The sequence below is a fragment of the Haliotis rufescens genome, unplaced genomic scaffold (assembly GCF_023055435.1).
Source record: "Haliotis rufescens isolate VD_foot unplaced genomic scaffold, xgHalRufe1.0.p SCAF_1, whole genome shotgun sequence".
NCBI classification, from domain to species: domain Eukaryota; kingdom Metazoa; phylum Mollusca; class Gastropoda; order Lepetellida; family Haliotidae; genus Haliotis; species Haliotis rufescens.
The window spans coordinates 73,046,366-73,060,668 of record NW_025963779.1 but is presented as its reverse complement, the minus strand read 5'-3'; the positions used below and the strand labels follow the sequence as shown (position 1 = coordinate 73,060,668).

Below are 14,303 nucleotides of genomic sequence, written 5' to 3'. Positions count from 1 at the left end.
TCGGGGATTTTTACCATTCCCGGCTATCAGCTGATGCCATACTACATCACACAGATCCGTTAAACTGATCATGATTTAATATATTAATCTGAAGCCTGTTGATTTATACTCCCTCATACAAAATATACATGTTCACATGGTGCCAAGTTCCTGTATTTTACGTGCGGTTCTTATACATTAAGCACTGGATCTCAGTAGATGGCCATGCGCCTAATGTGACTGTCACTATTTCACACATAGGCATATCACTAAAAGTAGGAATATTTCAAAGCTGTTCATTTATAATGGTAACACAAACTAGACAATGGGGATCGCGCCACCAGCAATGGTTGACGTGTATTTCAAATCTTGGAGAACAAAGCACCCAGCGAGCAGCGGAACAGGAAGTAACTGATTAACAAATAACAAGACACCAAAAAACAGAAGACACTAAATATTTATTGCATATGCGCAGCATCATGGTCTTGTCAGACGAATATATTTACATGAAAAGCCACCCTTAGCCCATATTTCAGAGTACCCGGGCAGTATCGGAAGGTATCATACACCAGACAATCACGAGGGGCACGGATATATTATCACAGTGTTCGCAAAGATGGGTAATACTTCAGGCTTTATTTACATGAGAGTGGTGCTGGCTCTAGTGCTAGCATCCACACAGTACACGGAATCAACGTATGGGAATAATATTGTCATCAGTGCTCTGTCCACTATGATACTGTAATTCTAGTGCTGCCTGGGGTATTATATTGGTCGCTAGTGGACATGGATGATCTTCAGTGTCACGACATAGTGATTTGAAGGACACATGCGTCACATATTGACAATAACGACGACCTTTCACCTCATGGTGAGAATCCGGAAAAATAGCAAACTGGCGACAAATATAAATACATATTTCCAAGAATTTCCAAGAATTCATATGCTTTACATGTATTGGTCACATGTACATCGTGTTTTGCTTTGTCCACAGGCGTGTGCATCGATCTCGGATCTATCATTTGCAGTGAAACCCCATTTGTCCGGGTGGCGGTCGGGTAGCCTGGCGGTTAAAGCGTTCGCTCGTCACGCCGAAGACCCGGGTTCGATTCCCGACATGGGTACAATGTGTGAAGCCGTGATATTGCTGGAATATTGCAAAAAGCGGCGTAAAATGAACCTCACTCACTCACCATTTGTCCGGATCCTGTTAACGTGGACACATACAGACGAATGCAATTTGGATAGGGACATTTCTCCATATATATTCTCAGTAAGGCGTGCATGAAAGGTTACTACATGACAGTCATTCCTTGTTCCACGCCCTTAATGCAAGAGATCGCATATAGTCAAATTTGGCGTATAAATAGAGTGTGTCGACTGCATGATCACTTAGTTCCAAGTCAAATAGAGTCTCAGAGTCTGTTCAATTGGAGTGTTTTGATCACACTGTCACATTATACGGTTTCCAATTGAACAATAAAGAGAGCGTTTCAATCAAGTTATCACTTATTAATACACTGCTGGGCAACAGAGAGTATACACTTGAACATTGGAGTTCACCCAAATTTACAAACTGAAACGCTATCAAAACGTTACTAGTCTGAAAACAGTTGCGAAACACTGCATGCAAACTTAAGGTCCAAAACACAACTCCAATACCCGTATAAAATACATCACCACCGAATAACTATTCCTTGTTTGTTTCCTATTTACCACCATCAAATATGGGTGACTACTATCTTTTGCCCGCAGTAAAGTTAAAATGTCGACATTATGAGACAAAGATAGTGTGATGATAACATTTTCGTAGTACAAATAAAATCGTAGATGAAGTGTTCACATGCTACTGTCGACGTCCGCGGCGGTAACGTATGGTGTAGCAAACTACAACTTCCCATGCTGGCTGTGGGTAATCACATGTACGTCGACTGACCGCCAATGTCTGCGGCGGGCTTCGGTGCGGACCCAATGGTGTTTCCTAGAAGATAAACATTAGCAAGTTAAATTGTTCTTTTGGTAATACTAATATATTGTGGCATTAATATTAAAGCATTACCCGAGCTGTCTGGTGCGAAAACAACATTACAACAGATTAATCGACTTTGTCAGTAGATGAGAACGAATCGATATTGCCACATGTCATTGTTAGCTGAAGGGAAGTAACTCTTCAGTCTCGAAGGCAATCTTAAATGCTGTGCTTAAAAACTCATTGCTGATCCATATATACCAAAACTGCTTCTTGGGGAAGTGGCATAAAATGACTCCCGAGGTAACAGGCAGGAATATATCCTGTAATTGGTATTGGATCAACGTCCAGTGAGGTGAGGTGAGGTGAGGTGAGGTGAGGTGAGGTGAGGTGAGGTGAGGTGAAATGGGGTTTACCTCCCGTTCAAGATCATTGCATTTAAAATGCGACATGAATACACATGTGTGTAGCTGCTTGCACTGGTCTTGTATCGACTTATGTCAGTTTTGCACTGAGATATATATAACTGCAGTTTAACATGGATACTCGACTCAGATAAAAAAAAAATGACTCCAAGTGGACAAGTCCTTGTTTTATCCCTCAATGCCGAGCGTGAAGCAGGGAACTAACAGGTACCATCTCTTTAACGCATTTTGGTATGACGCGGCCAGGGGATCAAACCACCGACTTTTCGCTCTCCGAAGATACTAGATCCACTAGACCACAGAGGCGGTTTACTAATGGACTTACAGTACTTACGGCCGCCCCAGTAGTCAAACTGCTGGTTCTGTTGAGGTTTTTCTGGCCTGGAACAGATTTAATCACACACTGAACATGAAACCACACCGCAGGACTCAATCTGTTTGGATAGGGTAATATTTACAGTTGCTCTACACAGCTAGACGCTACTGACCGCATAGACGACAATGCACGTTCATCATTTACTTGTGTTTTTATAGTATACGTTTTAGCCCATATAACTAGACCCTACCTGCGTTATTTAATATCATAAAATCAAAGTGATATCATCACGACTATACCTCGCTAGACTTAAACGTTATTTCGTAGAATACTATAAAGGTATTGTAATTTTTACTAAAATTGGTCGACACTATGAATGATACATTTCCTTTAAAACACCTATTATATATTCTTAATTTACTGTTTCTATTTAGTTTCTCATGATCGCGGCCAATGTCTCACTCACGTTCTTGGTTTTTCTGGAGTTATCTGCCTTGTTTTACGATTTGGTGATGGCGGGCTCCAGTAGCTGAAGAATACATTGTTAACTGTAAGCGTAAAGGTGCATGGCTGATAATTAATTTTACTTTACTTTGCATTTCTAGACGAGTTAACATTTCAATCTCGAGAGAGAGCACCTGCAGCATAGCAGGAGTATTGCAAGAGAGAGATAACTGTATTTCAGTTAAACCATAAGGGGCACATGTACTAAAACGCACGACACAAATATAAATCTGTTCAGCTCGGTTCAAACGTCATCTAACTCGGGGTGATTGATAATCTGTGTATCAATGACTATCTTTGCCTGTCAGTACTCACTTTTTCTCTGGTGGCTTAGTTCTGGAAAAGAAAAATTGTAAAGTAACATTTAACATATTTATCTAGTTATCACACGACATAAAGCAGAAGGCGCGTACATTATTTCGTTTGTTTGTAATTTAACACTGCAGCAATATTCAAGCTATATGACGGCGGTCTGTAAATAATCGAGTCTGGACCAGACAGTCCAGTAATTGACATCATGAGCATCGATCCACGCTGTTGGGATACGATGACATGCATCAACCAGGTCAGCGAGTCTAACCACCCGATCCCGTCAGTCGCCTCTTACGACAAGCATAGTCGCCTCTTACGGCAAGCACGTCCAAGCACGTCGAAGTAATGCGTGACTTAGACATTCCCCACTTTGGTGAACAAACGAACACGGTAAGAGTACAGACAAACCAAACAACATTATCAGCATTCGAACCAACGGTCATAGGATCTGGTACGCCCGAGGGAAACGTATTGAAGCGCCTTAGCGGATGGGCCATGCAGTCACCAGGAGTGTGTAGTGACCTTGAGGTGCACAGATAACTAACGTAAACGTCATTACTCACACATGCGGTTTGGTAGCGGCGCTTGTGCTAGGGCCGCAGCAAGAGGTGAAGGCCGACGGGCAGCAAGACTTGAACAGGAAGTAGCCAGCGATGAACAGAAGGGGAAGAAGAAGACAGCCTATCACAATGGCGGCAATCACCCCCGCGTCAAGAGTGCCGTTTGTAGAGGACGTTACTGCAAGAAAGGTTTACCAGTGTAACAACTTAGCGATAGTGTTCGGTGATAGTGACAGATAGCAAAATAGAAACAAAATACAAAATCCTTGTGTTTATTATGTCATTAAATATATTCAGATATGACGTAATCGACAATAATTTAATACTGCAACACTTTTAACATAGGTAGATAAATAAACATAATTGGTTTTGTGGAGAACAGTTGCAAGGTCAGATTGCACAATATGTTCTTGTTGTCGTGCTATACTTGACAGATTTTATAATCCCTGTATAGAATTACAACAAGTAAGGTTTCCATCCTCTGTTTCAATACAGCAGAGGTACCGTGACATTCGTGAAATAGTACCTGAAGAAGAAGAGGATGACGAAGATGATGAGCTGGAACTGGAGCTGGAGCTTGAGCTTGAGGAGTTGCTGGAGCTATTAGAACTACCGCTGCTGCCGTTGACGACGACGGGGGCGACTGTGGTGGGGCAGGCCGAAGTGGTGAGGGTGACTGTGGCAGGAATAACACTCTGTCGGGGGCCTGGCACTGTTCCAAGGTCGGTGGCATGTACAGTCAGGCTGTAGCTCTGGCTGGCTGCTATCAAACCAGACGCGTAGATAGTGCCATCAGAGCTCACACACAGAGGGCCATTACACGACCCGAGGAATCGGACGATATTGTTGCCATTTTTAGCAGAGTCTTGGTCTGTGGCTGTGATCGTGCCTAGATTTGAGTTGATTATGGAACAGCCAGTGGCGGAGAAGGTGTGGGTTGTCTGGGTGATGACAGGGGAGTTGTCGTTGATGTCCTCTATGATCATCCTCACTGTTGCGTTAGCAGTGGCCCCCGCACGATCTGTCACTCGGATAACTAGTGTGACGTTCTGGGGGTCCACCCCCTGGTCTACGTCATATGTCCCTACGGATATGATATTTCGCGTCTGCTGGTTGATGTCGAATAGTTTTCTGTCGTTACCCGCAATTATCTCGTAGGTGTGGGTGTCGCCAAAGTCGTCATCGATCAGGAGAGTACTGAACGGGACGTTTATCTGAGAACGTGGTTGTGAAAATAAGTCGATGAGTTTCGACATTAGTAACATTTGCATACCTCAATGCTAAACATTTATGTTTGAAACAAAATGCAATAGTGTCATGATTATTTCAAAATAATTGCCCCGATGCTTGAATGGTACCTTAAACATACTCACAGTAAACCTTGAGTAGGTTCAGGATGGGGCAAGAATAGGACATGAGCAATGTCAGAGCATAGTAAGAGAAGTCTTGTTGCATGATCAGAGCATGGATGGAGCGAGATCAAAGTATAGAGAGAGAGCAGACTAGAGAATAGGCAGAGCAAGACCAAAGCCGTGTTAGAGTTGATCTTGAGTGGGATCAGAGTATAGATACAGCAGGACTGAAGTCGACATTTATGCGGCTCAGAACAGGGCAAGAACAAGGTCTGACCAAGGCTTCGTAAGAGCAGAGTAAAATTATAAGACAGGTCTCATTGCAAAGAAAATACATCTAATGTCGTTCAGGATATTTTTGATTCGAACTCAAAATGAATAATAATACGAATTTATACAAGATTAGCTACAGGGTGACACTCGTATGTTTTTGTTTTGTGTATTTAAACTGGCTCACGTTACAGATGAGTCAGCGGTTACACTTACATCCGTTTGCATCTTGAATTGGACTCATGCCCTTACATACGTTTTTGTTATGCCATGGTAGGAGAGGGGAACATACCGTGCCCTCGTTCACCGCCGTGTACACTAGATCAGGCCGAAGTTTGGGGATGTCGTTGACGTCAGTGACCCTGATGAAGAGGAAGTGTCCATCAACTGACCTACAGTACTCGTTGTACGGGAAGACGGAGATGTTGATGTTCTGGAAGTTGGCGTCTTCGTAGCTCGGCTCATTTACTAGCATCAGGTCATTGTCTGGAGGTATAGGCAACGAATCAGTGATAGCTTCAGGTCATTGTCTGGAGGTATAGGCAATGCGTCAGTGATAGCTTCAGGTCATTGTCTGGGGGTATAGGCAACTAGTCAGTGATAGCTTCAGGTCATTGTCTGGGGGTATAGGCAACGAGTCAGTGATAGCTTCAGGTCATTGTCTGGAGGTATAGGCAACTAGTCAGTGATAGCTTCAGGTCATTGTCTGGAGGTATAGGCAACGAGTCAGTGATAGCTTCAGGTCATTGTCTGGAGGTATAGGCAACGAGTCAGTGATAGCTTCAGGTCATTGTTTGGAGATGCAGGCAACGAGTCACAGTCAGGATACCTCACGTCCCTTTTAGCTATTCAGATACACGAAGACGATAATCATCAACTGATTATAACTATAGATGCAAACTTTGAAACCTTTAGGTTATATGCTAACTGTCCTGATTAAGTTATTAATGCTTACAACTGGTCTAAGATACAGAAAGCATGTGACCTCCGAAACACCGGAAATCCATCTTATTTAACCTCGAGTACCGAGTTCTATCCTTTAGTATGTATCAGAACTATAGTCGTCCCAAAGATAAGCTTTCATGACTAACGGAGTTTTACTGTGCACAAAATGATTGATTTAGTGATGGATTGGTGAAGTGATTGTTGTTTAACGCCGCCCTCAGCAATATTCCAGCTATATGTTCGCGTGCACAAAATGAGTGAGTTGGCTTTTAACTCTGATTTGAACAGTATTCCGTTTATCACGGCGTGTAAGCTTAGTGTGAGAGGAAAGTCCGGAGTTATGTTGGTATCAGACGTTTACCACATTAATGAAACCCAAGAGCACGGGTATGGTGCTGACAAACCTAAAAACATGATCGGGGCGAAACTCAATACAACGAACTGGGGCGCCTTTGGAGACTTGGCCACCCTCATGTACTTACTCTCAATGCTGAAGAGCCACCGTGCGGCCGATGGGATGGTGGAGAAGTCGTATCTGACGATGGGGATGGTTGGCGTTGCCAACATTGTGATGAGCGTCGACGGAAAGGACGTGTCTTCAGGAAGGCTTATCTCGCGGTTCAAATTAGACACCGTTGGCGCGAGGTAGGGGTCTGCAATAGATTGTTACCATTAAATGTTTCAAAATAATTGAATGATTGAAAATATACACAAGTACGAATTATGATTTCCATGTTACTTATATTTATTTAGTAATAAATCAACATTGATTTCGCTTATTTAATACACTTATAATACCCAATACATATGTACCGGGTTTTTGTTCCTATGTACATGAACATGTTTACGTGATATGTTACATGTGTGTTGCACACTTACTACTGATTGAGCAGGTCACAACAGCGGGTCCGACACGGTTGGATTTGAAGTCAGTCACATACACCTGGAAGGCAATGGTTGAGAGACACAGCATATCCGTTGGAAACCTGTTCCGGATGTTGCCACCTGAGACACAAAACATCTATACTGAGACACAAACATCTATATTGGGACACAAAACATCTATACTGAGACACAAAACATATACACTGAGACACAAAACATCTACACTGAGACACAAAACATCTATACTGAGACAAAAAACATATATACTGAGACACAAAACATCTATATTAAGACACAAAACATCTACACTGAGACACAAAACATCTATACTGCGACACAAAACATCTACAGAGAGACACAAACATCCAGATTGAGACACAAAACATCTAAACTAAGACACAAAACATCTATACTGAGAGACAAATCACCTACACCGAGACACAAAACATTTATCCTGAGACAAAAACAACTATACTGAGACACAAAACATCTATACTGAGACACAAGACATCTAAAGAGAGACACAGAACATCTACAGAGAGACACAAAACATCTATACTGAGACACAAAACATCTATAGAGAGACACAAACATCCAGATTGAGACAAAAAAACATCTAAACTAAGACACAAAACATCTACACTGAGAGACAAATCACCTACACCGAGACACCAAACATTTATCCTGAGACAACAACAACTATTCTGAGACACAAAACATCTATACTGAGTCAAAAAACAACTATACTGAGATACAAAACATTTAAACCGAGACACAAAACATCTATCCTGAGACACAAAACACATATTCTGAGACATAAAACACACATACTAAGCATCTGTACGGCACTGTAAGTCGAGCCGTTAGGGCAGCCGTAGGAATTCCAGGATCAAAATACACCCCTTTCACCCAACGCTTGAAGAAAGAGCCAAACAAAATGTGGATTGTGGTACCATGTTCCCCAACAACGTGGGTCGTTTCCCATGAATGTAATAACACCCTGCTGTGTCTGCAACCTGCTGAATCATTTACAGTCAGACGTGTATAGCTTCAACATGTCTGAATGCGGTGTAAAATGACATTCACCTACTCGTAGGCAATGCAAGTCCTTAAGTACTGCCGGCATATCGACATTTTAACAGTAAAGTGTAAATTCCGTTCGTGAGCATACAGTAACCTATTCTGGCAACGAGTTACTGTTGCGGCAGCGTAACATTTTGGCATTATTTAACGAAGGCATAAAGCTGTGGTCACCATTATCGATGTAGAAGTCTCCCGTCGATGTAGTAGGAATGACCGTCATGGTGAAGTTGAGGTCGTCAGAATCGTTATCAGTGACGCCCACAGTACGTATGATAGTTCCAGCTTGGGTGAAGACTCCCGATATGCCACAGCCATCATCTGAAACAATACCACCATTGACATCCCGAGCCATGTAGGCAGTACCACCAAGAATAGCAACAAATAGGATAGGATGGTCCCAATGTGGGACCTGACTGCTTGGGTGTCACCGTGGCCCGGTCGCATGCTCATACTATCAACCACTAGTTTGCCCAATCCAGAATCAATTACATCCAAGCCGTAATGATAAGGCTCTAATATTGCTGCCTGCTCCCTACAACAGTGTATTTACTCACTCTCTCCCCCAGCTACAGACCAAGACATCTGGTCATCACTCCACACGTCCGTATTACTATACTCAAAGGCAAGCTCCTCACAGCGATAGTCCGTTCGCGGAGCTCTCTATACTATCGCTGCCACCAGTCAAAACTCCCCACTGTGATATGTGACCCCAACCATGCTTGGAGTTGAACTCGCAACCGAATGACCGTTATGTTTTCAACAAGTGACGACTGTCGTTACGCCGAATACACTTAACGCTGATAAATTACTTTCTTTGTTTGTCAATTTGAATTTCTATTTCATTAAAACTATCATCTTTAATTGATATAGTAAGAATATAAGGGAGAAGTTGGTTGATTTTCCGTTAGGCTGCAATCTCGAACCGATCTGATTATTAAAACAACAAAGTAAATTCATCTGGAAAACATGGTCAGTCGTAAACCTTTTCAAAATGAAATATGATGGCATTCCCAAAGACATAAACAAAAGAATAAACGTTACTACATTTGGGGTTAGAGGGCAAATTTCAAGATTCTTGTAATGGCCGCGCCCACACTGGTGGCAGCGATGTTACCGAGAGTGTAACGAAGGTGTCACGCGCTGGGAAGGAGCTTGACTCAAAGGGTGCATAGATTAATCGATTGACGCTTAGCAATTGTCCATGGCCCGATGACAGCATACTAGTGACAAACCATAATAGCTGACATCATTGTATTGCCCTACTGTTCCCATTCGTGACGAACTCGTGTTATTCCGGGACAAGCCGTATACGGATTCGTGCCCCTCTCGTGGCCATTTTTGCGACTGGGTTCCGTCTAAGCGCAAACGGCATAGTTAAAAGAATTGTCAATTCGTTGCGTAATGATTCACGTATAGTTCCCCCATGTCATATATGTTCAAAGATGCTATTTAGGGACTTACGGTATTTATACAGTATGATTGAACATATTTAACTTTATATTGGGCATATTGCTAGATGCAAGACATGTGCAAAATCAAAAAAATATTCCTGAGGGATTCTTTGACCGCAGCACCTCAAGTCATACGCACATGCTGATTGGTTTGTCGTATTTACGCATATAACATTCATCGATAGGGGGACGAATCTTTTTGCAGGTTACGGAAAGGGGCGAGTGGCGACGTTTGTAATGCTCCATCGATAGCACTGTACAATACGTTAACTTATCATTCATCCAATCACACGAGGCCATATTCAAATTTGCCTTCATCTCCGACAACTGGAACCCAGGAAATGGCGAAAACGCCCTGTCGAATAAAGAAAGATTATCTCCCTTGTTGCAATCTGAAGTGAGTGAGTTTGATTTAGCGCCAATTTGAACAGTATTTACATCACGGCGTGTCAGATTCGTGTGGGAGAAAAGTACGAGAAGTATCACACACCAGAGACGCTGACACTGTAAATAATCGAGTCTGGACCAGACAATCCAGTGATTAACATCATAGGGGTCGATCCACGCAATTGAGATCGATGACATGCATCAACCAAGTCAGCGAGCCCGACCACCCGATCCCCTTAGTCTCCTTTTACGACAAGCATAGTCGCCTTTTACGGCAAGCATGGGTTGCTGAAGACCTATTCTACCCCGGATCTTCACGGATCGCTAACACTATGGAGAAGCCCAAGAGAACGTTATGACGCTGGTAAACCTAAATCTGGGATTTGAACTCACGATCATACGTTTCTGGCTCGCATGAGGGACGCCATTCCACCTAGCGAAATGAGGCGCTTCAGAAGGCTGGGACAACCGTGCCCGGAATATCGGAATTCCGGTTTATCGGACTGGTAGTTTGTACAATGGCAGGAATAGAACAATAGTAACAAGAATGTTCATAGACATTTCCCAAATACATGTATTGTGAAAGGAACAATATAAGCACTATCACCTATCGGAGTGTTGAAGACAGGTGGATGGTTGGTGACCACTCTTATTTCTACATCCGCCGTGTCATTCGCTCCTGATTCATCTCTGCAGATAGCCGTCAGCGTGTACATCGCGGTACCATCAAAGTCCACCAGACCTTGACTTGGCAGGTAAAACAGTGTGAACTCTGTAAGTACAAAGAGAACAATCATGTGCGCTAGACCTCTAGATCACCCAAATCCTCTTTGTTGCAATTTTTATTTTAATAATTATAAGGATAATAATAATAATAATACCGTCAATGTGTGATTTTGCATGAAAATGTAGATTATGCAATGAATTTAATGAGACTGTCCAACACATTGTCAGTGGATGCCTAGCTTTGGCACAAACACAGAATCTTAAGCGACATGGTGGTGTAGCTCGGTCATTTTATTACCGTCTTCGCCATGCTTGTGGTTTTGACAAAGAGGTCCAACCATGATACGACTCGGAATATGTAGAGGGCGTCATGGAAAATGATAAATACAAAATTCTTTGGAATCTTGACGCTAATGTGATTGACATGATTTAGGAAAGACATGGCAAATATGCGGACATCGCTTTCGAAATGTCACGCTTGCCTCCCAAGTACCATGTTGTCCGACTCCCCATTGTTCTCGGTGCCTTCGGTTTGGTACCTCCCAATCTGTTGACTGACATTGAGAGAGTACCCGGGTTTGCTACCAGGAATACAGCCCTTCTGACAATCTGGGTAATGCAGAAGGCTGCAGTGTTGGAGAGTCTTAACATTCTCCGAAACGTTCTGTGAGGCTCTAGAAGGTTAATCGTTACCATCTCATCCTACAGGGTAGCTATTTACTGCTGGGTGAACAGAGACCTATTTCGATCAAAGTCTCTTACCTATGGAGACACGGCACTACACGTGCTTCGGTGTGAGGCAAGACCGAAGCCCTAGAAACTCTCAGGACTCAAGCTGTCGGACACGGTCACCCATCCAACTACACTCCGCAACCAACGTTGCTTAACGTGTGACCTGCGACACGTGCCACTAGAAGTAATGTGTCCATACGGCCCCCGGCAAGTATACTTGTCGTAGCAGTCGACTGCATAGATCGGATGGTCAACCGACTGCCTAGGTCGTCGCCTATAATATTAATCGCCCCGTAAAGATCTGGGTTAGAATTGGTCTTCAGGAACCTATGCTTGTCGGAAGAGGCGACTGACGGGATCGGGTGGACAGACTCGCTGACTTGGTTCATGCATGACATCGTATCCCAATGACAGATCGATGCTCATGTCAATCACTGGATTCTGTGTCCAGATGGGATTATTTACAGGTCATCGCGACATATTGATTACTGCGGCGTTACAAAAAACAAACCCAAACAGACTTACGGTCAGCCTTTGTTTCCCTGATGATGTCGAAGCAGCTTCCGCAGGGCGAGGTGGGGGTGATGGACAGCACCGTCACGGACACCGCAGATGCTGGAATGTCACTGACGCATTGAAATGGATGGAGTATCTTTCTCAGTGTGAATCCTTCTTCGACGTTCACGACGATTGGCTTATCGCCTATCGTTACAGCCTACAACCACAAAGCAAAAATAAAATTGAGTGAGTGAGTGAGTTAGTCGGCTTTTAACGCCGCTTTTATCAGTATTCCAGTTACATAACGGCGTGTCCATGTTGGAGGAGAGCCCGATGTGATGCAGGTCTAAGACTATTTTGGTGCAACCCACGAGCACGGATATGGTGCTGACAACAATATAATATAATCTGGGCGATCCAGGATCCGAATCCAGCAATCTCAGATTTCTGGCATGCCCAAGGGACGCAACTCTGTATAGCGAATTGCGGCGCCTCGGACGACTGGGCAACCCGTGCCCCCTATGTTTTCAAATACAAACATTACAAAAATATGAACATTATCTGGGGACTGGTCATTTATAATAGTGAGGGTGTGTGTGAAACAGAGCTACAAGTATTGGGGGTAGGGAAGGGAGGGGTAATCGAAAACATGTAACGTGTATTTGGGGGTGGGGTGGGAACATGAGAAAATGGGGGCAGGGTGGGACGGCCTAATAAGATTCGGCACCAAGACCAATCTAACTAATCCCCCCCCCCCCCCCCCCAACACCATAATAATTTACCAGTCCCAAAGAAACACACGCAAATCTAACATATCACGTTATAAATCATCTAACGATCGGCCATTACTGCTGTTTGTGTTATTGTATACCATTACAGAGAGTGAGTTTTCGGAGTACTTACCGCTGAAATAATCGCAACCAGCTCCAGGAACACCGTCAACGCCAACAGCTTTTTCATTGTTGCTACGTCCTCCCTAACCACTACAATTATTGACCACAAATACCTTTGGCTTAAACAACAGCTTGTCCTGAGAGTGTGGTCATATCATTCCGAAAATACAACAAAAGGCGAGAGTTGTGTCCCTTGGACTGCCTGGCGGGCCAACGTAAACGTGGGTCTTAAATTATGTATGACGAGGCTGTATTTTGCCTGACATCGATCACATTTGCAATTACAACAGTGGCGGTATACAGGTTTCTGATCAGGACATAAAAGTCAAACGTTATTATATTCAATGACGCTGTCAGGCATGTATTGACGTTTAGTCAGTCGTGACCGTCAACAACATAATGAATAGTTCTAACGCGGTTTACCCTTTCTCATTGTCCGTTCTAAATGTACTTTTCTTTTGATAATCCCCTCCCATCCAATAACACATTATTTATGATACCTCTTCTTTATTCAGACTTCTATCACACATTTAAAGGTTGTGACGTAGATATTAATCTCCCCGCATTTAAATATTTCACACAATGTTGACATGCCGAGGTGTAGTCATGGTGAGGCTGACACCGGGGTCTCGGTGATCTCAGACACAGTGCTTAACCGCACACCGTCGTAAACATTTATTAATTTCCAGCTGAGGTATGGTCGATAGCAAACACACATAATACCAGGCTTAGACATTCTTCTACCATTCAGAGATAGCGCAATGGTTAGAGTACTCGCTAGTATAAGCCTCGGGTTTGATTCCCAGCAGGGTTAGAACGCATAAAGAAACATTAGTTCCAAACTTATTTACCTTATAAATGCTTTATTTCCTCCTTTCATGAATGTTTTATATTTATATTTTATAGACAACAATTCTTGTTTTATTCTTATAAATAACTATAAATTCATGCATGAAACCGCCGGACGCGGGTTCGAGTGTAGACGTCTGTGACCTGCGTCAATATCCTCACATAAG

General features: G+C 43.1%; 1 protein-coding gene across 2 annotated transcripts; it reads right to left on the bottom strand.

Annotated features, from left to right (window-relative positions):
• Positions 1–418: 418 nt before the first annotated feature.
• On the bottom strand, positions 419–13,537 carry LOC124139745 (protocadherin Fat 2-like). Of its 2 annotated transcripts, none has more exons than XM_046507056.2 (13): positions 13,298–13,537; positions 12,422–12,611; positions 11,046–11,210; positions 8,772–8,918; positions 7,512–7,637; positions 7,115–7,285; positions 5,980–6,173; positions 4,592–5,279; positions 4,069–4,243; positions 3,509–3,529; positions 3,156–3,218; positions 2,699–2,754; positions 419–1,960 (listed from the first exon to the last, which is right to left on the bottom strand). In XM_046507056.2, coding segments are annotated over exons 1-13 (2,055 nt in total). In that variant the 5' UTR covers positions 13,355–13,537; the 3' UTR covers positions 419–1,958. The 2 variants fall into 2 exon arrangements, with proteins under 2 accessions (XP_046363012.2, XP_046363011.2); XM_046507055.2 differs by having other exon boundaries at positions 2,708–2,754; positions 13,298–13,536.
• Between the last annotated feature and the right edge of the window lie 766 nt (positions 13,538–14,303).